General features: G+C 61.5%; 3 protein-coding genes across 5 annotated transcripts; all 3 read left to right on the forward strand.

The window, feature by feature from the left end:
- Nucleotides 1-1,550: 1,550 nt before the first annotated feature.
- On the forward strand, nt 1,551-11,494 carry SLC11A1 (solute carrier family 11 member 1). Of its 2 annotated transcripts, XM_058532973.1 has the most exons (15): nt 1,551-1,838; nt 2,398-2,531; nt 3,369-3,491; nt 3,775-3,894; nt 5,438-5,544; nt 5,940-6,010; nt 6,326-6,393; nt 6,560-6,715; nt 7,501-7,659; nt 8,983-9,072; nt 9,198-9,317; nt 9,746-9,895; nt 10,336-10,409; nt 10,784-10,937; nt 11,062-11,494. In XM_058532973.1, the coding sequence occupies exons 1-15, from the start codon at nt 1,832-1,834 to the stop codon at nt 11,164-11,166; spliced, it is 1,638 nt and encodes a 545-aa protein (XP_058388956.1). In that variant the 5' UTR covers nt 1,551-1,831; the 3' UTR covers nt 11,167-11,494. The 2 variants fall into 2 exon arrangements, with proteins under 2 accessions (XP_058388956.1, XP_058388957.1); XM_058532974.1 differs by lacking the exon at nt 2,398-2,531.
- LOC131399246 (uncharacterized) lies at nt 11,197-15,538 on the forward strand. Its single transcript, XM_058533420.1, has 3 exons — nt 11,197-11,217; nt 12,048-12,227; nt 14,996-15,538. The coding sequence occupies exons 1-3, from the start codon at nt 11,197-11,199 to the stop codon at nt 15,536-15,538; spliced, it is 744 nt and encodes a 247-aa protein (XP_058389403.1).
- Nucleotides 15,492-20,860, forward strand: CTDSP1 (CTD small phosphatase 1). 2 transcript variants are annotated; one of them, XM_058532981.1, is made up of 7 exons: nt 15,492-15,857; nt 17,220-17,368; nt 17,820-17,924; nt 18,038-18,094; nt 18,702-18,794; nt 18,919-19,104; nt 19,205-20,860. In XM_058532981.1, the coding sequence occupies exons 1-7, from the start codon at nt 15,791-15,793 to the stop codon at nt 19,331-19,333; spliced, it is 786 nt and encodes a 261-aa protein (XP_058388964.1). In that variant the 5' UTR covers nt 15,492-15,790; the 3' UTR covers nt 19,334-20,860. The 2 variants fall into 2 exon arrangements, with proteins under 2 accessions (XP_058388964.1, XP_058388965.1); XM_058532982.1 differs by having other exon boundaries at nt 17,823-17,924.
- The last annotated feature ends 1,654 nt before the right edge of the window (nt 20,861-22,514 follow it).

Raw genomic sequence — 22,514 nt, forward strand, 5'->3', positions numbered from 1 at the left:
TGAAGGCAGAAGGCCAATTCCCCGGTTCAAAGACAGGCGGGCGGAGAGAATCCCTTACTCGGTGTTTGCTCTGGTCAGGTCTTCAGTGGGTTGGATGAGGCCCACTCACGTTGGGGAGGGCAATCTGCTTGACTCAGTCTACCGATTCAGACGTTAATCTCCTCCAGAAAGACCCTCACAGATACACCCAGAGTGTTTGACCAAATACCCGTGGCCCAGTCAAGCTGACACGTAAAATGAACCATCACAACCTCCTACCCCGACCCCAAACCCAGCCGTTGCCACACGAGCCCACGGTGATGATTGGGAAATGTGTGCAAACCCCCGAGGTCACGGATGGCGACGGCACCTTGAGCAATAGGATTGCAGTGACAAACCGTGATGCTGCTCTAGACCGTCGTTCACCCCTCCTCCCGCACCCCACCCTCCAGTCCCTCCAGCCTCAACGAGGAGCCAGGAAACCGCCTGCCCCCCCACTCTGGTCCCAAGCTTTGGCTCAAGTTGTTGACTCAAGACGGGGATACATCAGATCCTGGATAAGGCCTGGGATCTGCCCCATTTCCCCTGGGTCCTGAGATCTCGGACTTTAGATTTGGAAACCCCATGACAAGTCAGATTTTGCATCTTCTCGGGAGTTTTCTCCCGAGGCTACGAGATAGAGGGGCCCGAGTGGACATGGGACGGAGAAGACCCTGAGGGAGGGAAGTGGAGGAGAACAGGAGCTGGCAAGGAGAAACTGGGAGCTGGACTAGGCTTGTCCATCATTTATCCAGTGGTTACAGACTGATAACCCTCTGGTGGAATCCAGACCATAGCAATGTTTTGTTTAGATTACACAGTATTTTCAATTTTTTTTGAGCCTAGTATTCAAAAAGCATATGTTGTATAAAATTCTAAATTTTCCAGCATCCTTGATGAATAAGAAGATATGGTGACAGTGGGCCCACATTCCCACATGACAATTGGCTGGAACTCTGTAGTCACTGCCCTCTTATGCATAGGTAGAGTAAATGACCTCTGTTTTGCCACAGTCTCCACTACTCCCTATTATCCCCCGACACTGAGGCTCAGCATCATTTGTCATATAACACTGAGCTGGCACTGTTTTTCTTGCTCCCAACCTGTCTCATAGTTTATCTTACCTGCCTGGCCTCCTTGGGCACCTCAATTTTTGACCTCTTAGCTAGTCTGAGCCCTTCATTTAACAGAAGAAACACGCTCGGAGAGAGGACATGATCTGGGGACAATCTCAAGAGAATCAGTGGCAGAATCAGGACCAGGATTCCAGGGCCCCTTTCTTCTGAGGATCTCCTTGGCCTGAATCTTCAATTCAAGCCCAGATGGTCTTTTCCTCTGAGGCGTTCAAGGGGAAACTGAGGCCTGGGTAGCCTCCGATTAGACCAACCAGTGGCCATGGGACTCCAGATTGAAAAGGAGAAGAGTCTGACTGTTTGTGTAGCTGGGGAGGGCAGTCATGTGACCTGGACATGCATGCCCAAGCGGCAGGAAGAGTCTCGAAATCAGAGCTAACTTAGGAGGCACAGAATGTGGGCCCTTGGAAGAGAGCCAGAGATATTATAGTGTTCAGGCCAGGGGGAGAATGAAAGTCTCCACTGTGGCCAACCAGCCACTTCCGCCGGAGCCGGCCACTTCTGCCTTTGGAAAGTGTTTCACAATGCCCACGTTTGCGAGGACAGCGAGCTCAGCTGAGGATGGGTAAGAGGGTGTGGGCTCGCACACTCATAGGCATCAGCCCCAGACAGGGAGCATGGGCTGAGGAACTGCCCAGCACGCCGGTCACACGCAGAGAGTGCCAGAGCCCGCCGTCCCCATGACAGGTGAGTAGCCCCCTCCAGGGACAGAGCCTGGATGCGGGGTGGGGTGACAGAGAGTCAGGGAGGCCAAGGAAGCCCCTGGTCCCCCATGGGAGTCCTGGACCTGACCCAATTCTGGACACCAGCCTGAGGTTGAGCTCTTTGCATCCGTAAGGGCACAGCATCTCCTCCGTCCAATCTCGGTGCATTTGGAGCCCCTGAGCTTCCTTGGCTGCTGGAGGAGGCAAGGGTGAGGCCAAGGGCACACGCATGGGCGTCAGCTTGCCCTCCTCAGAGCCCAGTGTCCCTCTCTGCACCCTTTGTGCAGAGAGATCTGGATTTGGGAAGGAGAGTTTCCTTCTGAAGGAAAATTTTGAAGGCTCCACTTCCCATACACCTTCTGGAACGTTTGGTAGAGGGATGGAGCTGATGGACCCAAGATGGGAGTCAAGGGGCCCTGTTCAGTTGGGCCTTGATTTCTCCACTTCACCAGGAGGCGGTAGGGGAGGAGGACAGATGGCTTTAGCCCTGGGCCGCCAGAGAGAAGCAGGTCACTCACCACGCCTCATGGGGCCCTTTGCAGGTGACAGCGGACCCCAAAGGCTAAGCAGGCCCAGCTATGGCTCCATCTCCACCCCACCCAGCCCAGAGCAACAGCAAGCGCCTCCCGGGGGGACCTACCTGAGTGAGAAGATCCCCATCCCGGACACAGAGCCGGTGGGAATGCTGGAAACATCCTGGGGTCTCTCAGGGTTGACAGGATCGTGTGGGATCTCACAGGCTGAGGGAGGGAGGTCTCCTGAAGACCATGGCAAGTCCCTTCCAGCTCTGAGCAGTGGTGATGGACAGTAGCAACTGCCCCCTTCCTTCTTCTGTCCCCAATGCTTAGCTGGGGTGCTCATTATTTGTCTGAAAATTATCAAGTGGCTTTCTGAATGAATCTTAGCTTTCCTGTGAAGGGAAAAAGGGGCGTGGGGTAAATTAGGGTGGAGCCTCGAGGCTCTGTTGTAGCATTAAAGGAAAGGACCAGACGAGGGCATTGGGAGAAGTGACGGGGGCTGCAGGCTGGCTTTTCGGACGCTGTCACCCTGCATTTCCAGAATCTTTAGCAGATGTCCAGGCTGCCACCCAAGCCCTGGATTGGGAGTGGGGAGACTCTAGGCTAAGTGGACTCGAGAGAGAGGAGAGCCTGATGGTCTGAGAAGGGGCTGGAGAGGGAGAAGCCAAACCAGGAGTCTTGACCCCAGGAAAGCCCCTCTTCGGGCTCTGAGGATCTGCTGAGTCAGAGCTTGCACAAGGCAGGCCCGTCAGGTGCAGGCAGGCTGCCAATCAGGACAGAAAGAGGACCCACTGTGACTCAGCAAATTCTGCTAGTTCCTCCCATCCTGCACCCTCCACTAACCCCCCAGGGGTAGCAGCTCCAAGAATGGGGAATGGAGGGCACGGCTGGCCAGCCTGGGGTGATGAGCTCATTGGGGCGCACCTGGGAGCCGGCCATGGCCAGCTGCTACCTCCCCTATCCTCAGGACCCCCTCACTCCGCTCCCACCTGCAGGGCACATTCAGCCTGCGGAAGCTGTGGGCCTTCACCGGGCCTGGCTTCCTCATGAGCATCGCTTTCCTGGACCCAGGAAACATCGAGTCGGATCTTCAGGCTGGCGCTGTGGCTGGATTCAAAGTGATTGACGCAGGGCATCGTGGGGAGCGGGGCGACCAGACTAAATGGGTGGAGACCCCCAGCTCGCCACATTTCCCCAGAGTGGCCTGCATGGCTGGTGTTCCTGGGAGCAAGTGTTAAGTTCAAATGGGAAAGAAAAGTGTGGGGGGTATGGGGGGTGGTCTTCTCGCTCCATCTCCCCCACTGTCTCCCTAAAGAGTGTCCTTGGTTAGAGGTACCACCAGCCCAGGGGTTATCAGAGACTGGCCCCTCTGGCTGAAGGCCGCTCCCTGCCTTCCCACAGCTGCTCTGGGTGCTGCTGTGGGCCACGGTGTTGGGTTTGCTCTGCCAGCGACTTGCTGCCCGGCTGGGAGTGGTGACTGGCAAGGACTTGGGCGAGGTCTGCCATCTCTACTACCCTAAGGTGAGCTTGGTGGGCCGGGACAGGAAGCACCCACAGGCCCCAAACCCCAAACAGCCATTTACAGCTTCCGTGGTTGAACAAATACGTCATCTCAAGTGGGGCACCACAAGCCCATTTGATAGATGAGAAGAACTGGCACCAAACGAAAGTGGGTTCGCTTCTTGGTGAGTTGAAATCAGAGCCTTCACCAGAAGTAGTTGTCACACAAAGTACAATTTATTTGCAGCAAATAAGAGACCACGGGGAATTATTTCCAAAGCCATGGCTCCCCGAGTATGGGAGAGCAGGGGCCTTTTCTTTCAGATGGGGAATGAATATTCAAAAGGGAGAGGAGGGTATTGGCTTTGCAGGCGCAGTTTGGAAACATGCTTCCACATACATAGCATGTTATGGTAATAAGGCCTAGGCTCCTCCTGGGGCGGCGATCTTAACATTAAAATGAAGCAAAGGTAACTCTTGGGCACTTCTCGGCCCATCTGCACAGGCGTCTTCTTGCGGTGAGGTTTGGACCAGTTCAGGGCGGTTGGTGATTGCATCTCTTAACGTAACCAAAAAAACAATTTGGAGAAACAGTTAAGTACTTCAGAAACCTCCTTTGAGTTACTCGAGGCAGTTCGCCAGTGACAGAATGAGGCTCAGACCAATAGCACACAGACTGGGTGCCCCGCTTATTTACAGGAGGGAAAATTGACACCTGGGGAAGTGACTTACCCAAGACAAAAAATCAGCTGGGGTGAACACTGGGGACAATGGCTGTTGTCAGCGTCCAGGCAGGAAAACAGAAATTACACCACTAGCTATTTCTAAGGTATTTAAAATGCAGGGATGTAGTCGCAAAGGTGTTGGAAGGGCCGGAGGAGCAAGGGAAGGAGGTGTTACCCAGAGATCAGACAGCTGCTGGGCAGGAGGCCGAGGGCCACCATTTGCTGCCGAGCTTCTGGAAGCATTGCTGCCACTGCCGAAGTGGCCACCAGTGCTGCTGGAGCCCAGGTTGCCTGGTGCCACTGCCAGAAACACCACCAGAAGCGGGGGAAAAATGATTTTCCCTGCCTTTCAACCTCCCGCAAGTGTTCCCTACGAAAGCTAACTGAAAGCCCGCTGGCAAGCCGTCTGTCAAACACAGCTTGCAGGCTCCCAGCCCAGCAGTGTAGGGCCAGGTATGGAAAGGTGAGTGTAGGGCTGAGACCACAGACAGACAACTGACCCAGCCTTTTTTGTGTGTGTGTGAGGAAGATCAGCCCTGAGCTAACATCCATGCTAATCCTCCTCTTGTTGCTGAGGAAGACCGGCTCTGAGCTAACATCAATTGCCAATCCTCCTCCTTTTTTTCCCCAAAGCCCCAGTAGATAGTTGTGTGTCATAGCTGCACATCCTTCTAGTCGCTGTATGTGGGACGCGGCCTCAGCATGGCCGGAGAAGCGGTGCGTCGGCGCGCGCCCAGGGTTCCCAACCCGGGCCACCAGTAGTGGAGCGCGCACACTTAACCGCTAAGCCACGGGCCGGCCCTGACCCAGCCTTGATGAAGGATTACCTCCTCTGCTAGCTGCCCCGCACCCTTCTCTGGCTGACCATCGAGCTGGCCATCGTGGGCTCGGACATGCAGGAGGTCATCGGCACAGCGATTGCATTCAGCCTGCTCTCAGCTGGACGGTACTGCCCCGAGGGGCCCCTGCTCTGCGGTGCAGGGCTGGGAACAGCTGTTACCTCTTCCCGGGGCCTGGTACTTGCCTGTGTCCATTTCATCCTGCAGTCCCCTCTGACTCAGAGCGGTTGCCCAATTTACCAGATGGGGGAACAGGGACCCACAGAGATCAGTCACCATGCAGGCTTCAGGACCGCAGCCCAAGCTCCCTGCCGTGCGGGTCCCACACTCAGCTCCGCCCTTCCCCTCCGGTTCTGTGCCATTTTCCCGCCTCCAGCACACTCCCACTCCCCTCCCCCATAGCTGGCTGGGGCCACTCGGGTCCCCCACAGTCTCCAGCCCTGAGTGTGGGTGATCTGGACCCCGGACCAGGCCGGACTGACCCAGGCCACTCTGGTTTCAGAATCCCGCTCTGGGGTGGCGTGCTCATCACCATCGTGGACACTTTCTTCTTCCTCTTCCTCGACAACTACGGTGGGTGTGCCCCTCGTCGCAGGGACACGGAGATGCTCTGCTGTGCTGGCACGGGCTCTCAGCTCCCTCCCTCTGGCCCGTGGCCTTGCGCAAGTTACTCAGACTTGTTTCAAGTTACTCAGACTTGTTTCTTCATCCGTAATGCGGGGAAATAATAGCACAGACGACATCGGGCTGCGGTGAGGATTCACCGAGGTATTATGTTAAGCAATTGGCACGGGGCCTGGAACAAAGCGCTCAAGACACTCGCCATTAGCAATTGCCTCTGTTACAATTCTGGGGTTTTTTTGTGCTGCCCCTTTGCTCTCCCCCCAGGATTGAGGAAGCTGGAAGCCTTTTTCGGATGCCTTATTACCATTATGGCCTTGACCTTCGGCTACGAGGTGCGAAGCCAGACCCAACACCCCCCGCCCCTCCCCCGGGGCCCCCTGCAGAGCCCGATGGGCGGGGCCACAGCCTTTAGCCACGCCCCGGCCGCCGGCGTCCGGGCGGAGGGTGAGAGCGGCGGCGCAGGGGCGGGGCTCGGCCTGACCAGGCTCCTCCCCACAGTACGTGGTGGCACGTCCCGCTCAGGGGGCGCTTCTCCAGGGCCTGTTCCTGCCCTCGTGCCCCGGCTGCGGCCAGCCTGAGCTGCTGCAGGCCGTGGGCATCGTCGGCGCCATCATCATGCCTCACAACATCTACCTGCACTCGGCCCTGGTCAAGGTGAGCAGAGGGCGGGAAAGGGAGGCACGCCCACTCCCTTAGAGCCCCGCCCCCAAGCCTGGAGCCCCGCCCCTGTGGCTCCTGCCTCCGTGATTTTAGGCGGGAAGTGAAATCATTCTCTGTGTATTCAATATATAACAATAGAGCGTCTACTGCGTGCTAGGAGCTGGGAGTCAGTGATGAAAAGACGGGCAATCCTCTCCCTTCCTCCAGCTCGCATTCTAGTGGGGGAGACAGACCACGAGCAAATACACAAATAAAGGAAAGAATTATGCATTGTGAAAGATGCTCTGAAGAAAACAAATCAGAGAAGTATGATATGATAGAGAATGACTGAGTTAGGAGCTACTTTCGAAAAGGTAATCAGGAAAGGCCTTTCTAAGGAGGTGATCTCTGGGACATGAAGGATGTGAAGGAAGATGGGGGAGAAGATATTCTAAACAGAGGGAGCAGCAAATGCAAAGGCCCTGAGGCAGAAATAAACTGGGCATGTTTGAGGATGGAGCCTGGTGAATGAAGGGGAGCAGGTGAGGGGCTGAGGTAGAGAGGGGCAGGGTCCAGGTCACAAGGGGCCTCAAAGGCCCATCTTCCTTCATTCACACAGTTGGTCACTGTGGAGCAGGCCTCTGGGCAGAGGTGTATGAAGGGCCTGTCCTAGACTGCCATGTCAGGGGCTTTAGAAGGAACTGGGGCTTGGGGGTGACCCCAGGTAGAGGTGTGAGGGTGGAGGATGTTGGAGTGGCCCTGAGGGACTTTGGCTCTTTCCTCCCCTTTGACCTCCATAGTCTCGAGAGATAGACCGGGCCCGCCGGGCGGACATCCGAGAAGCCAACATGTACTTCCTGATCGAGGCCACCATCGCGCTGTCCGTCTCCTTTTTAATCAACCTCTTTGTCGTGGCTGTCTTTGGGCAGGCCTTCTACCAGCAAACCAACCAGGCCGCGGTGAGGCACGCTCCCCACACGCCCACGGCCTGCCCCCCACACACGGCCCGCAGGCTGTGCTGGGGACCCCAGGCCATGCAGCCAAGCCCTTTGAGGCTCTGCCCTGCGCTCCAGGCACCGTAGGGGAGGCAGTCTGTGACCCTGGCCTCTGGCTGGGAGCCCCTTCCCACCCCACTGGGGAGACACAGCCCCTCCCAGGCGGGCTCTTAGAGGGTCAGATCCTCATCAGGGTGACTGGGAGGGAGGAGCAGAGTCTTGGAGGACCCAGCTCTCCAGCTGAACCTCGAGGGATGAGCCGGACTTGCCCGGCAAACTGCAGATGGGGCGTTCTGGGAGGAGGTCCGGCCTGAGCGTGAGCCTGGAGGTGGGAATGTGCGGGGTGGTCATTCTCTTTCCTGGGCCCCCTCTCCTGATAATCTTCATAGTTAGCAGATAAACCATCATTCATCCAGCAAATATGTCCTGCATTTGTTATATATCAGGCAAGTCCTAGACCCTGGGGATATAGCAGTGACACAAAGACCCTGCCCTCCTGCAGCTTCAATTTGGAGGGTGGTGAGCAGACGGGAAACAAATCAACAAAGCAGTACAAAGGGGAAGAGTGTGAACAAGGCAATAAGAGGGGTGATGGAACATAATTGGGGGTGTGGTGAGGGAGGGTTTGAGCAGGGGACATCTGAGCTGACTCGCAGAGAGAAGGAGCGGCCAGCTTCTGCCTGGCTCTCTGGGATTTGGGACCTGTGCCTGTCTCCCTTTCTGAGTGGGTCTCTGTCCCGAAGCTCTAACAACCGTTAGCCAGTGTTGGGCGCTTACAGAATGCTGGGCACTGTGTGGGGGAGGGCTGGCCAGGCCTCCAGGGACCGGGGCACTGCCACTGCCTTGCTATGTGTGACCTTGGGAAGTCACACCCCTCCCTGGGTCTCACTCTGCTCCTTGGCACAAGGAGAAAGGTCTAAATAAGGATGGCCGATCCTTGTCTTCAAGACCAGGCGGGTCGCAGAGCTGTGGGAAGTGGGTCGGGTGTAAGGGGAGGGGACTGTGGGACAGCCTGTGTCACTGCCAGCCAATCCTCTGTCTGTGGTAATGCCAGCTCTTACAAATCCAAGAGAAGCAGGAAACCTGGTGCTCATGTGAATTCTTCTCCATCTTAAACGTTAGCAACAAATTCACATTAAAGAAAAAAAATTTGTTAGCCAAAGTGCGTCTGGCAGGATTCGGCCCGCGGGCCACCAGTTTTCCATCCCTGGTCAAGGCCTGGTGGTCTGATTTTCCGAGACTGAGTGTGCGCTTCACATCTCCCTCCTCCTGCCCCGGTGCCCGCAGTTCAACGTCTGTGACAACAGCAGTCTCCACGACTACGCCAAGATCTTCCCCAGGAACAACCTGACAGTGACCGTGGACATTTACCAAGGAGTAAGCGCGCGGCACGAGGGGGCGGGGAAGGGCGTGCTCCCCCCGGCTCGGCGCCACGCCCGCCTGGGGCGGAGCCTCCGCGGGGAGGGGCGGGGCCACGGGCCTGACCACAGCCCCCCCTCCAGGGCGTGATCCTGGGCTGCCTCTTCGGCCCCGCCGCCCTCTACATCTGGGCGGTGGGTCTCCTGGCGGCCGGGCAAAGCTCCACCATGACCGGCACCTACGCGGGACAGTTTGTGATGGAGGTGGGGCCTGGGGCGGGCCGGGGAGGCCCAGGGGTCCGAAGTCAACAAGCGCACTACTGGGGGCTCGGACAGGGCCTCGCTGATCCTTAAAGCAGCCCAGAGGGTGCCCTTATAAGCCCCCCTTTACAGATGAGAAAACCGAGATTCAGAGAGGTGACGCAGCTGGCCTGAGGTGCAGACCCAGGACTAATAGGAGCATTTTCCCCAAAACTGTTTAGTCCTCACAATCAGCTGTGGGAGGGGACCCCCCCCCATTTCTCCCCATGCATCCCCTCTCCGCCACCTACGGACAGAGCTGCCCTCATTTCAGAGATGGAAAAGCAGAGGGTTCCCCGAGGCGTGAGATGGGCTGAGGGACGACAGAGGGTCCCGCTCTGGAATCCCCAGTCCTGACCCCGCCACCAAGGTGCCCCCCCGCCCCACCCCAGGGCTTCCTGAAGCTGCGGTGGTCGCGCTTCGCCCGCGTCGTCCTCACTCGCTCCTGCGCCATCCTGCCCACCGTGCTCGTGGCCGTTTTCAGGGACGTGAGAGACCTGTCAGGCCTCAACGACCTGCTCAACGTGCTGCAGAGCCTGCTGGTGAGCCGGTCCCTATCACCTGCCCCCTGCGGAGCTGAACAGGAACCACAACAATGCCCCATACAGAGCATCCTCCTTCCCTCCCGGGCACTATTCTAAACTCACCTGCCTGCAAGGCTCGCATAATCCCCACAGCCACCCCAGGGGGCGGGAACCATCATTACCCCCATTTTCCAGATTGGAAAACTGATGCACACAGTTAAGTGCCCAGTGGCAGAGCTGGATTCAAACTCAGGCACCCTGGGATCACAGCCCCAAACACTTGCTCCTGCTTTGGAGCCCCCCGCAATCTTGGAAGGCAGAGAGGTGGAGAAACTGAGGCTCAGAGTGGTCAGGAGACTTGCCCAAGGGCACACAGCCAGGCAGAGGATGACTGGAGCCCCGGCCTCGCTGTTTTCCGAGGGCAGGGTCCCTCAGTCCATCCTCCCGCTTCTCCCCAGCTTCCCTTCGCTGTGCTGCCCATCCTGACGTTCACCAGCATGCCGGCCATCATGCAAGAGTTTGCCAATGGCCTGTGAGTACTCCCCGTCCCAAGCACTGGTACGGCATTTGAATTATGGCATTTGATCCTCACAGCCCCCCAGAGGTAGGAATTACCATTATCCCTGAGATAAGCTCAGAGAGGTTAAGGAACTTGAACAGGGTCACACAGCTAGCAAGTCGGGGAGCCAGGACTGGAATCCGGGGGTGGGCGCTGTTTCTGGAGCCTGAAAACCCTCATCTCAGACCCTGCTCTTGCCAAATCCTGCCAGTGTGCAGCCTGGAGGGCCTGGGAGGCAGAAGTGGGTAAAGGGTCGCTCCCCGCCCCAGCTCTGGGCTGGCTGTGGGCACTGGAAAGGAGGAGAAGCAGGAGATGCAGCCCGTTCTGAGCCTCCCTCCTGTCCCCAGGCTGAGCAAGATCATCACTTCCTCCATCATGGCGCTGGTCTGTGCCATCAATCTCTACTTCGTGGTCAGCTACCTGCCCAGCCTCCCCCACCCCGCCTACTTCGGCCTTGTAGCCCTGCTGGCCGCAGTCTACCTGGGCCTCACCGCCTACCTGGTACTGTAGGGGCCGCGGGTGCCGCGAGGACAGGCGGCAGCGGACGGAGGGCGTGGGAGGGGATGCGCTGGGGCTTCCCCGGAGATCTTGTCCTCTCCGCCACTCACTGTCGCCCCTCCCCCAGGTCTGGACCTGTCTCATCGCCCACGGAGCCACCCTTCTGGCCCACAGCTCCCACCGACAATTCTCATACGGGCTTCCCGAGGAGAAGCCGGAGCCCTCTGGATGAACGACCCCCCGGGCCCGGCTGCGGGGCGGAATGAGTGGGGCGGACTGGCCTGCTGGTTGTGGGGGTGGGGCGGGGTGAAGGCAGCAAGACGGAGTGGGCCAACCTGGGTTCCATAGGGACCTACTGTTTTCTGTCTTGGATGAGTGATTAACCTCCAGGTTTCCGTATCTCCATCTGTAAAATGGGGACAACGCCAACCCTGCGGTGGACGTACAGCACTTTAACACAGTACCTGGCACTTGAGACTTAAAAAAAAAATCATTCCAAAAGTATTTATTGAGCACCTATAGGAGGGACCTGACAGACTGCCCCGGGGAGGGGGAAGGGACACAGGCTCTAAACTGGCACTGTCTGACGAATGCTACATAAATTCTGGTTCACGTCTTGTCCAGAAGAGCAGGGAAATGTCTGATTTGCTCTTACTCTCGCTGGAGTGGCCTCAGCCATTCTGTTCCACCCGCAACCCATTTTCCAGGCAGTAAAATCGAGGCGCGGTTCTCCCTCCTTCAGGCGCCGGGTCATAAGGAACCCAAGAGTCCGTGCCTCCGAGGCCCAATTCATTTGTCATCTCCCCAGGGGACCGGCGGCCGGGACTCCCACGCGCGCAGTTAGCGCTCCCTGGGCGCTGACTCCCAGCTCCCCCTAGGGGCAGGGACGGCCCCGAGCGCCGGCACTCCCCGCCTCGGCCTCACCCCTCCCGGCCAAAGAGGAGGAGGCGGGCGCTCCGGCCTCGCGCCCTGAGGCCTCGGAATCCGCCCAGGCCGGGGGCGGGGGGGGGTGCTGTGTGGGCGGGGAACCCCCTCGACCGCTGGGAGCCGCCCGGCACCCCTTCGCCCGGTGCAGGGGCTGTACTTTACAGACGCTCCCTGGGCTGTTTCTAGGCTCCCCCAAGTCCCTCCTCCAGCCTCTTCCCGTCCCTCGGACCCCAGCCCCGGAGCTGCGGAGAGCGGCAGCGGGTAGGGGCCGCCGAGCCTTTCCCCCGGGTTGAGCCTGGAGCGGGCGCTGTGCCTGGAAGCACCCCCGATTTGCCAGGGCTCCGGCGGGGCGAGCTCCGCGCTCAGGTTGGGGCGCTTGTTTATGAGAAGAATTTCCTCTCTCTTAAAAGGGCAACGTTGCAAGTGGGGCCCTCAAGGAGGGACGGGATGGACAGGTCTGGGTCCACCAGAGCAACGGCGGGAGAGGGTACCTGGGCGAGATGGCCGCCCAGTCCCCTTCTCCAGGCTGGCCCTGGAGAAGATAGGGCCCACACGAGATAAAGGAAGGGATAGATGGGGGCTGGGTAGTGGAGAAAGGCATGTCCCAGATCCTTCTGCTTCCTGCAGGTGCCCCCAGCTGTACCCCCTGCACATCCCTGTGGGTGGGCACCAGCCTTGTGCTAGACGTGGGGGAGAGAGGCAAAGTCCCGAATTAAAGATGTCAGCTCTCAAGGAGCTCACACTCCAGTGGGGGAAGACAGCTATGTAAACGACACAACAAATCACTATATGGTGTGCTAGGGGGACAACCCACGTGCGTGTCGGGGACACCTGGAAAGAGTGAGGCGGAAGCCAGAGAAGCTAACTCCTGGACAGGATTTCAAAAGCAGAATAGGAAGGGGGCATGCCAGGGGGGAGGAGCATGGCAGGGGTGGAGGGGGAGCTGTCTGTGCAAACGTGTAGAGACATGCCACCTTGTGGGGCATTCTTAGATCTTGTGGAGCAGGATGGGGGACCCCAGAAGAAGGGTAGGCTGGTCATATGAACAGTTAAGCCTGGAACTTAGAACTTGAGGACAAGGAAGGCAGGGAGGTGAGGGGACCAGGGCCAGCTAAGGGGCTCTCCTGGGCCTGGGCGAGGGGTGAGCGATGAGGTCAGGCCAAGGTCAGTCCTTTCCCAGCAGGGAGACCCCCCACAAGGGTCTGTCCCCCACCCCCATAGTAGCTCTGGTTCTCCCAGCCCCCCCCAGCTCAGATCTAACTTGAGGGGGGAGGGGATGCTCCATCAACCTCTCAGGCTGGGCGTGGCCTGGCACCTTGACTGCCCAGGACCTGCCAAGGGCGCCCTGCCTTTCCGCACTGGGTGAGGTTTTTTACCAGCCCCATTTGGCGGACGGGGAAGCTGAGGTCCTGGCTGGAGAAGACACTTATCCACAGTTGGCAGACAGAAGCCGGCTGAATCCTGGTGTTTCTCACAGCCCCCAGGACTGTTCCTCCTGGGGTGCAAACCCATGAAACAGATAAAAATAAACTGTGAGTGGGGCGACCCCAGGTAGAGACAGATAGCAGCTGGGGGTGAACAGCCCCCAACCCTACAGACCACTTCCACCAGCTCCTCTGTCCCCACAGACCCCCAGACCCTGCCCTGCAGGGGGCCACCTGACTCACGCTAACCACCCCGCCCTGCCAGAATGGGCACCTTGGGGTGCCTCGCAGCCTGGGAGGGGGGAAGGTCTCCCCGGGGAAGAGGCCCGCGCCAGCAAAGGCTTGCAGGGGGCGATGGGCGTGTGTGTCGGGGGTGGGAGGGGAGGGGAGGGGGAGGGTGCTGCTGCCCTGCCCAGTGCCCTATCCCCGCCCCAGCTCCTCTGACCCTCAAGGGGACAGCCGGCCAGCTTCCAGCCTTCCCAGAGAGAGAAACGGAGGGGGAGGAAGACCAACCGCCCTGCTCGGATCAGGGGCTCACTCAGTCCCACGCCACACATTTCCTTTTGGGGTCAGCGCGGGCCGGGCATCCGGAGATAAAGCTGAGGCCCCGCCCCCCGGGGCCGGACCGGAGGGGAGGGGGCTCCGCTGGGTGGCCGGGAGCCCGCCTCTGCCCTCGCTGGAGAGCTGGGTCCAGTCGTTTCACCTCTGGGAGCTCAGTTTTCTTATCTGTAAAATGGGATAAGAAGGGGGTCTCTCTGAGGGGTAAAGGGAATGAAGGGGCGCAGCCAGAGCGTGACCCAGACTCAGCGCTCGCTACAGGCAGGCGATTAGAGGATGAAATGCGATGATGGCGGCCGTGCGGGCGCCCTAAGAGCCGGCGGGGGGCCTGGGGTGTAGCCTGGGGGGGCGATCACAGCCCCCGGCCGCCTCCTCGCGGCCCCCATCGCAGGGCACGAAGCTGGCGCGCCCCCCGCGCCCCCCTCCGCCGGCCCCGAGGACGTGCGCAGCGCTCGCACCCGCCAGCGGACGGGACAGGACGCGCCCGCCCCGCCCCGGCGCGCGGCCCGGGGGGAAGGAAGTGCTGAGGTGTTTGTCAAGGCCTGGCGTTATTCTTATTTTTTAAATTGTGAACACAAAACAGTAACGACGAATGGAAGGAACTGTATAAACGGGGGAAAAAAGAAACCCACCCGCAGACTCCGGGCGCATAACGCACGAGTTTCCCTCGGGAAGAACCGGCGTGGAAGCGCGGACCGCGCGCTGGCCCGGGGCGTTTGCACAGACCCGGGTGGAGCGGGGGTTTAAAACGCTCCACACGGTTGATGCCTGTGGTCCCCACGGTCGGGCATTGGGCCCGCAGGAATTACGCACCCACTGTGTGCGGGCCCCGCCAGACCCCCTCCCCCTTAATCACAGAGCGGGGGGCCGTGCGCAGTAGAGAAGGGGGTCTGGGAAGGTGTTTTGGAGGCAGTGGCATTTTATGAGGTCGGTGGGACTTGGCTCCGTGAAGGGGGAGGAAGCGTGTTCCAGACAGAGGGAACAGCGCTTACGAAGGCCCTAAGGCGTCGAGGCGCTTGGCTCCCCCGGGCAGGAACGCCAGGTGGCTGGCGTGGCTCAGGGGACGGACGCGCAGGGCGCCAGGTGGGGCTGTTGGGAGAGGTCGGCAGGGGGCACCCCGGGGCAGCGAGTTGGAATTTTCACGCCCTACAGATCACAGTCATCGGGCCCCGAGACCGCGGTGGGTGGCGACGGTCACAGTCCGGTGCAGAGCATAATAGTGTGGATCTGCACAGCGGTTTGGAAGTCGCAAAGAGCCTTCGCTTGCTCACGACTTCCCCGCGAGGTGGCCCCTGCGACATCGGAGAGAGGACCCATCTTACAGACCACAGAGCGTTATCTCCGTTTCCCAAAGAGGAACCCGAGAGGAGGCCGGTCCCCGACCCTCGGAATGCGCAGAGGCGGAGCCCGCGGCCTCGGGCACTCCCCGGCGTGGGCGCTCGGGGCGGGCGGGCCGGGCCCTGGCCCTCGGCGCTCCGGATCGGTGGGCAGGGTGCTGGTCCTGCCACGCAGCCGCAGAGGCTCGGCCCCGCGGGCGGGCGGCAGGAAGGGAGGCGACGCCCCCTGGAGCGCGGCAGGAACCCGGCCGGGCCCGCCTGCCCCGCCCGCCGAGTCGCGCGGGCCCCAGAAGTGATGAAAGCCGCGGCCGAGTCCGGGTCACGCCGAAGCCGTTGCCCTTTTAAGGGGGAGCCTTGAAACGGCGCCCGGGTTCCATGTTTGCATCCGCCTCGCGGGGAGGAAACTCCATGTTGTAACAAAGTTTCCTCCGCACCCCCTCCCTCCCCCTCCCTCTCCCCCTAAGAACCTGGCTCCCCTCCCCTCTGAAGCTCGCGGGGATCCCTCCCTCCCACCCCTCCCCTCCCCCCCGCGCCCCGATTCCGGCCCGAGCCGGGGGGGAGGCCGGGCGCCCGGGCAGGAGTCCGGCCGGAGCGGAGCGCGCCCGGCCCCATGGACAGCTCGGCAGTCATTACTCAGATCAGCAAGGAGGAGGCGCGGAGCCCGCTACGGGGCAAAGGTACGGGGGCCGCGCGGAAGGGGCCGCAGCCCGGGCGCCGCGGGAGGGCGAGGAGGGGGCCGGGACCCTCCCCGGGGCAGCCGCCGCTGCAGCTCCGCGCGCCCCCTCGGCGGGGCCCGAAGCTCCAGCCAGAGCGCGAGCGGGGTGCGAATTTGAACTCGGCGAGGCTCCGAGACGCGGGGCGGGGCCTGGCGCCTCTTGGGCGCTCGGGTCTGCTCGAGGTGGGGAAACTGAGGCAGGGTGGCGAACGGACTCCTTCCGGGTCTCCGGGACTGGCGGTGCGCGGTGCCCGAGAGTCGCCCCCTCCCCCCCCATTGGCGCCAGTGGGGCTGGGAGGGGGGGTCGGAGAGGGCGCCTTCAGGCCACCCGCTGAGACTCCGCCCCTTCTGGGCCACGGGCTGGTCGGGTCGCGGGAGGGGGCGCCGAGGTGACAGCGGGCCGGGGAGGGTGGGAAGCATCTCCCGCCAACACAGCCACGTTCCTTACAAACTTCCGCGTCACGCGTTGGAGGCGCCGGGCCCCTCAGAGGCACCGCGAGGCGCAGCCACTTCTAAGGGTCGCCAGCGCCCCCGCGGGGAGACCCGTGCGTCGGGCTGGGACGTGTGCGCACACGCGCCGACGCGGGAAGCCCCCGGCCCGCCCGGCCGGGCGCCCCGGGGCTGGGTGGCTGGGCTGGGGGTAGACCCCTCCCTGTCCCGGTATTGATTTCTGAGGCTAGAAAGTCACTCCTGCTCTGCCCACCTCTGGCCTGGGCCTCGCTCCGCCCGGGGGCAGGGGGCCGGGTGGAGGGGCGACCGGAGGGTGGGCCCGTCAATCAGTCGGCGGAGGCCCGGCTCTAGGTTGGAGGTCTGGGCGGGGCGGGGGCGGAGGAGGCGGGGCCAGCAGATGGCCGCCCGACACTGGCCCCGGGTCCCCACCGTCTGCCTCTGCGCCCAGCCTCAGGGAGGACTTTGGACCCACGGGGGCGGAGAGGATGGAAAGAAGGCGGGAGTGGGCCCCAGGGCCCCAAGCCCCGGGCCTCCTTGGCAGGGGCCCGATTGAGCAGGGGCCGCCCAGGTAAGGTGGGGGGGCAGGAGGCGCCGCCAGGGGGCTGATCCGTGAGCAGCTATGGAGGCTGTGAGGAAAAGAGAAAGCACCGTCGGGACCCCCCTTCCAGCCAGGCCACCCCCTAACGTGGGTGCCTTTGTGGCCACAGTAGAACGACTTGTGCGGAGCAGAGGGGTGGCCTGGAGCCAAGACGCTCAGGAGGGCCTGGAGCCCCCGTATGTGTCCCCCTCGAGGAGGAGGCATGGGCAGACGCTCCTAGCAGGGGTTCGCAGGGGGCACGTGTGCACACCCCTACTTTGGCTCTCTCTGCTTCAGGTGACCAGAAGTCAGCGACTTCTCACAAGCCCCGGAGCCGGGGCATCTTCCACTCGCTTTTCTGCTGCGTCTGCCGGGATGATGGGGAGGCCCTGCCCGCCCACGGCGGGGCGCCCCTGCTCGTGGAGGAGAACGGAGCCGTCCCCAAGGTGCGTGGTGGCCAGGTGGGGCTGCGGGGACTCTGGGCTCAGCCCGGAGGGCGCATAGGGGCTTATCATGACCTGCCTGCCAGCCCTGGAAGGTATGGAGGAGGGGGAACCCCCCTACCAGGCTCTCCACCCTCCCTCCCAGATCCTCCTTACCTGGTCCTCAACGCCCCAAGACTGCTGAGGGCCCCCCAGCCCAGGGAAGTTTGAATTTCCCCTTCCTCGGTGGGAGCTTTTCTCTGCTTTGGTTTCCCTGATGGGGAAGTGAGGCCCAGAGAACCAGACAGCCCGTCCCAGGCTCCAGAGTTGGCAAGGGGCAGAGATGGGAAGATGGGGGTCTGTCCTCACCGCCCCTGTGGCCCTCCAGGTAGAGGGTTGGGGAGGGCAGACCTGCATAGGACAAAAGCCTGGGGGGTGAGAGAGGCGCCCCAGCCAGCCCTGCCCATCCCCACAGCAGACCCCAGTACAGTACCTGCTCCCCGAGGCCAAGGCCCAGGACTCGGACAAGATCTGCGTGGTCATCGACCTAGACGAGACCCTGGTGCACAGCTCCTTCAAGGTGGGCCTTGCCCAGCAGCCCCCAGCCCCGGGTCTCCGAGGGGGCCTGCCCCCACCTGGGAGGGCGGGCTCTGCAGGCCTCGCTCCACCTCCAGCTGCCCTCTCCCCCCACAGCCCGTGAACAATGCCGACTTCATCATCCCTGTGGAGATTGATGGGGTGGTCCACCAGGTGAGGGGCCAGGGATGGGGGGGTGGGGGGGGCTTGGCATTAGCCTTCCAGACCCCAGGCTCCTCCCATCCATCCTGAGAGCCCCAGCTGGGACTTTAGATGTGGAATGTCAGAGACCCAGAGGGTGTGGGATTTGCCCAAGGTCACACAGATCCTCAGGGACTTGGCCCCACTCCAAGGCCTGCAGGAAGTGGGGTTCCTCCTTGGCGCCCCCTTGCCCCACCCTGCCCGGGACCCAGTTCAAGTAATTCAGGATAGGTTGTGTGCTGTCCAGCCTGTTCTCCATTACTTGGCTCGGGGGCCGGTGCCCTGCAGCCTTGGGGTGAGGGGGCTGCCCCCAGGCCCCTACATGTGGCTGGGAATTGATTCCCCTTGAGGTAGGGCCGGAAGCCAGGAGTCAGAGGTTCATTTTGATCTCCTTCTGGAGGGTGGGTGGCTTCCCCGGCAGCAGTCGGGGTGGCTGGCCAAGTGGATCCCGCAGGCCCTGGGACCAGCCTGCCTCCTGTGTTTCTCTGCCTCCTCCACCCGCTCCCTCCCAGCCCTCAGCCACCCCACCCCAGCCCACCCAGCCTGTGGCCAGCAGCCCCCTCACTGGCCTGCCCCCCAGGTCTACGTGCTGAAGCGGCCCCACGTCGATGAGTTCCTGCAGCGGATGGGCGAGCTCTTCGAGTGCGTTCTGTTTACCGCCAGCCTAGCCAAGGTGAGCCCCCCGACCCCCAGGGGCTCCCGGGGCAGCCCTGCTTCGAACACACAGCTGGAGGGACCTCTGGACAATGACTCCTGGGTCACCCTCGGCCCTGGCTGACCCACCTCCCACCCCCCAGTACGCAGACCCCGTAGCTGACCTGCTGGACAAGTGGGGGGCCTTCCGGGCGCGGCTGTTTCGAGAGTCGTGCGTCTTCCACCGGGGGAACTACGTGAAGGATCTGAGCCGGCTGGGCCGCGACCTTCGGCGTGTGCTCATCCTGGACAACTCACCCGCCTCGTACGTCTTCCATCCAGACAACGCCGTGAGTGCCCCACAGACCGGGATGGGGCCTGAGACCCAAGAAGGGGGGCAGTCCGTTCGGGTCACCTGCTCCCCTCACCGCCCTCTACCCATCTGCCCAGGTACCAGTGGCCTCGTGGTTTGACAACATGAGTGACACAGAGCTCCATGATCTTCTGCCCTTCTTCGAGCAGCTCAGCCGCGTGGACGACGTGTACTCAGTGCTCAGGCAGCCACGGCCTGGCAGCTAGTGAGGCGCTCTGGGGCCAGGACCTGCCCCTGACCCGCGCCCACACCCCTCACACGAGGACTCTGCCTTAAGAAAACCCAGTGGCCATGCCACCACCTCAGCGCCATGGGAAGTGGGCGTCTCCCCCACCAGCCTGGGCAGGCCTCAACGGGGGCAGCAGGCTGCACCGAGGGCCATGAGCCCCTGGGTCCCTGTGTCAGTGCCTTAGAACCTCCATCCTCTCAGGGGACCCCTGGGGCCCCGCGTGCCGCTCCCCCTTTCTCGCTCGCTCTCTCTGTGCTGCCATGTTCTCTGCTGCCAAATTGGGCCCTCGGCCCCTTCTGATTCTGTTTGGGGGCGGGGCAGGGTTCCTGCTGCCCCATGCCTTCAGCCCCCAGCCTGGGAACAGTGGATACCAAGTGCCTTGCGTAGAGCCCTCTTTCCTGCCGGGTTTTCCCCGGCCTGGACCACCATCTGGTCAGCTCTGGAACGGTCTGCACGTTGCTGCAGTCTAGGCTGCTGGGGAAGGAACCAGTCTCCCCACCTCCTTTTTTGGGACTGACATGTCCGCCACCAGTCTGCCTAGGAGGGGAGAAGACCCTTACCATTTGGGAGGGAGCAGGGCTCTGCCCTCCAGGGCCCCGGGTTCCAGCTTCTCTGGGCTCAGTAGCAGCTGAGGGCTGCTCCCCACGTCACCCCAGCCCTGACCCCTCACGTCTGCCTTGACGCCCCCAGTACCAAGTGTGGGGCCTTGGCAGGACTTCTGTGGTGCCATATAAATATGTATATGTGTATATAGATTTTTAGAGGAAGGGGAGAGGGTAGGGTCGGGATAGACACCCCTCCCTCGCCGCTTTCCTGGGCCCATAAACGGGGGAGGGAGGGAAAGGATTTTTACATTTTTTAAACTGCTATTTTCTGATGAAACAAGCTGGGCCAAGGGGCCCCAGGCCCTGTCCCCTGTCCCTCACACACTCTTTGCTCTGTTCATTCGGAACACGTCATTGAGCACCTTGTCTGTGCCCAGCACTGTGGTAGGCCCACCAGCTGAGTGTGTGTGGGGATCTCTACATCACCTGATCATGCCTCGCCCACCCACCCCATACTTCACCGGTGCCTTTAGGGGATCTGCAAGGGGTGGGACCCTTTTGTGGGGTTTGGGGGGTCTCCAGGAGGCCTAGCCAAGCTGTCCCCTCCCCTGTGCCAACCCACCCCCTGCAGCCCTCTGCCCCGCCCCCTGCTGGCTGGGGGCAGCTCCCAGGACGTTCTGCCTGTCAGCTCTGACTCCTTTATCTGGAACCCCTCCCCCAAGTGCTGAGTCTGCAGGTCAAGGCCTTGGGTCTCTCCCCAGGGCCTAACGGTTAAGGGGACCCACGAAGTCCAAGGGGGATGTCAAGGAGAGAGATCATTGCCCCTCCCCCCCAGAGAGCTGGGGGTGGGGGGAGGACAAGATTGGCCTGAAGCGGGTGGCCTTCCCATTTAAGTGCCTTCTCTGTGACTGAGAGCCCCACAGTGTGATGAGAACTAAAGAGAAAGCCAGACGCCCCTATCCTGCGTCTGTGGTTATTGGGGGGACGCTGAAGTGGAGGGTGCAATTGTGTGTCCCACGAAGCCACACCGCCTTTCGACAAACCCTGTGGAGGGAGGGGCGGCCCTAAGTGCAACTGTGCGAGGTTAACCACAGCTTCGAAGGACTCGGAGTGTATCGGGCTGTACTATTTAATTATTCCACTTCTTAGCCTCAGTTATCTGATCTGCAAAATGGAGCTACGCTCTGTTTGCAGAATTGACTGCATGCCGCACACGGAGGACTCAGTAATGTTAGCGCTAAAGCAGAGCTGCGAGGCGTCCCTAGGGGAGGCCCCTGGGAGGTATTTGGAGACGGAGGGGTGTGGTCTCCGCCCTGGAGTGGAGGGGGAGGGGTGGTGGGGCCCCAGAGAGGGAGGTGGGGAGCGGGCCCAGTTATGGGGAGGCCAAGTTCAGCTCCAAACCGAGCAGCTGGAAACGAGGCCGACGCGGGCCACCGAGGAGCCGCGGGAAGGGCTGGGGGCTGGGGCTCAGGGTCCCTGGGGAGACTGGGTGGGGCCGGGCGCCGGGCCTCGTTCACCGCCACCACCCGCCCCCTGACCGCGGCCTCTCGGTACCTACTGGCCGCGCCCTTGCACGAGCCTCCGGCCCACTTCCTGCCCCCGCCCGTCCGGCCCTGGCAGCACTTCCTTTGCAAAACTGGGCAGCCCCAGGCCGGGGCAGGAAGTGACCTCCCGCCCCTCCCCCGCCCGCCCTCTCCTGCTTCCCACGGTGGCCGCTAGAGGCCTCTCTGTCCTCGCGGACGCCCGTGCTCACCCCGCTCGCCCCTCGGGCGCACACCCTCTGCCCCCTCCCCCACCCCGGGGCTGGAAGGACGAGGGCCAGCATCATTCACCCCTCTTCCGGGGCTGGGCAGCCTTGCTCTCCCCGCCACACACCTACACTGGGGAGAAGGGAGATCTGCCCCTCCAAAGGTTGGTCCCTGTCCCCCCAGCTTTCCCCTGTCCCTCCCACCCCCTCATCCCCGTACCTTGTGAATCCAGCCTCAAGCCTGCCTCCTGGTGCCCCAGATGCTGAGCTGCCCCCCAAGTCTCTGAGGGGGCTCTGCAGTGTGTGATACTGCCCCCTCTCCACCCTGCCCCCTACTTTTCCCTGGTAGCGGAGCGCCGGGGAAGCCCCGCTCTGGGAAGAGAAGCCCGGGGTACCCCCGCTCAGCTCCATCAGCCCCAGTCTGAGCAGAGCCCGGGAGCCTTCGGCACGGTAGACTCCCAGCCCTCCTCGCCTCCGTCCTCGTCCTCCTCGGGGTCCTGCTGGATTTCCTGCTCTCCATGCAAACACTGGTCCCCCCAGATTTGCATCCCAGAGGCCCAGACACGCCAGGGAGTTACCAGAGCTCCCGACTTTGAATGAAACCACAGTCAGCCTTTCCCCACCACCGCTACCCACACACCCTTCACCCACAGAGTTCAACTCAACCACATGTATGGGCGCTAACTGTGTGCCAGGCACCGTGCCAGGACCCGGGGACACGCCATGACTAGGCCGTGCCTCTGCTCTCAAGGAACTCACACCCGAGTGTGGAGAAAGACACCAGACAGACTGTCTAAAACCTGGGAGATTATGTGGAAGGCGGGGAGCACAGGGGGACACCTGACCCCTCAGGGGTGACCATGGGG

The sequence above is a fragment of the Diceros bicornis genome, chromosome 37 (genome assembly GCF_020826845.1).
Source record: "Diceros bicornis minor isolate mBicDic1 chromosome 37, mDicBic1.mat.cur, whole genome shotgun sequence".
In the NCBI taxonomy this organism is placed as follows: Eukaryota; Metazoa; Chordata; class Mammalia; order Perissodactyla; family Rhinocerotidae; genus Diceros; species Diceros bicornis.

Excerpts from the sequence above, each read along its gene's own strand:
- SLC11A1 (XM_058532973.1), top strand. Across the intron at positions 3,895-5,437 it reads GCCATCTCTACTACCCTAAG|CTGCCCCGCACCCTTCTCTG; the intron begins GTGAGCTTGGTG and ends CTCCTCTGCTAG. Across the intron at positions 9,896-10,335 it reads ACGTGCTGCAGAGCCTGCTG|CTTCCCTTCGCTGTGCTGCC; the intron begins GTGAGCCGGTCC and ends GCTTCTCCCCAG.
- LOC131399246 (XM_058533420.1), top strand. The coding sequence starts at position 11,197 with ATGAGTGGGGCGGACTGGCCT. Across the intron at positions 11,218-12,047 it reads TGAGTGGGGCGGACTGGCCT|GCTCCCCCAAGTCCCTCCTC; the intron begins GCTGGTTGTGGG and ends GGCTGTTTCTAG. Across the intron at positions 12,228-14,995 it reads GGGGCGAGCTCCGCGCTCAG|ATCACAGTCATCGGGCCCCG; the intron begins GTTGGGGCGCTT and ends CACGCCCTACAG.
- CTDSP1 (XM_058532981.1), top strand. The coding sequence starts at position 15,791 with ATGGACAGCTCGGCAGTCATTACTCAGATCAGCAAGGAGGAGGCGCGG. Across the intron at positions 15,858-17,219 it reads GAGCCCGCTACGGGGCAAAG|GTGACCAGAAGTCAGCGACT; the intron begins GTACGGGGGCCG and ends TCTCTGCTTCAG. Across the intron at positions 19,105-19,204 it reads TCTTCCATCCAGACAACGCC|GTACCAGTGGCCTCGTGGTT; the intron begins GTGAGTGCCCCA and ends CCATCTGCCCAG.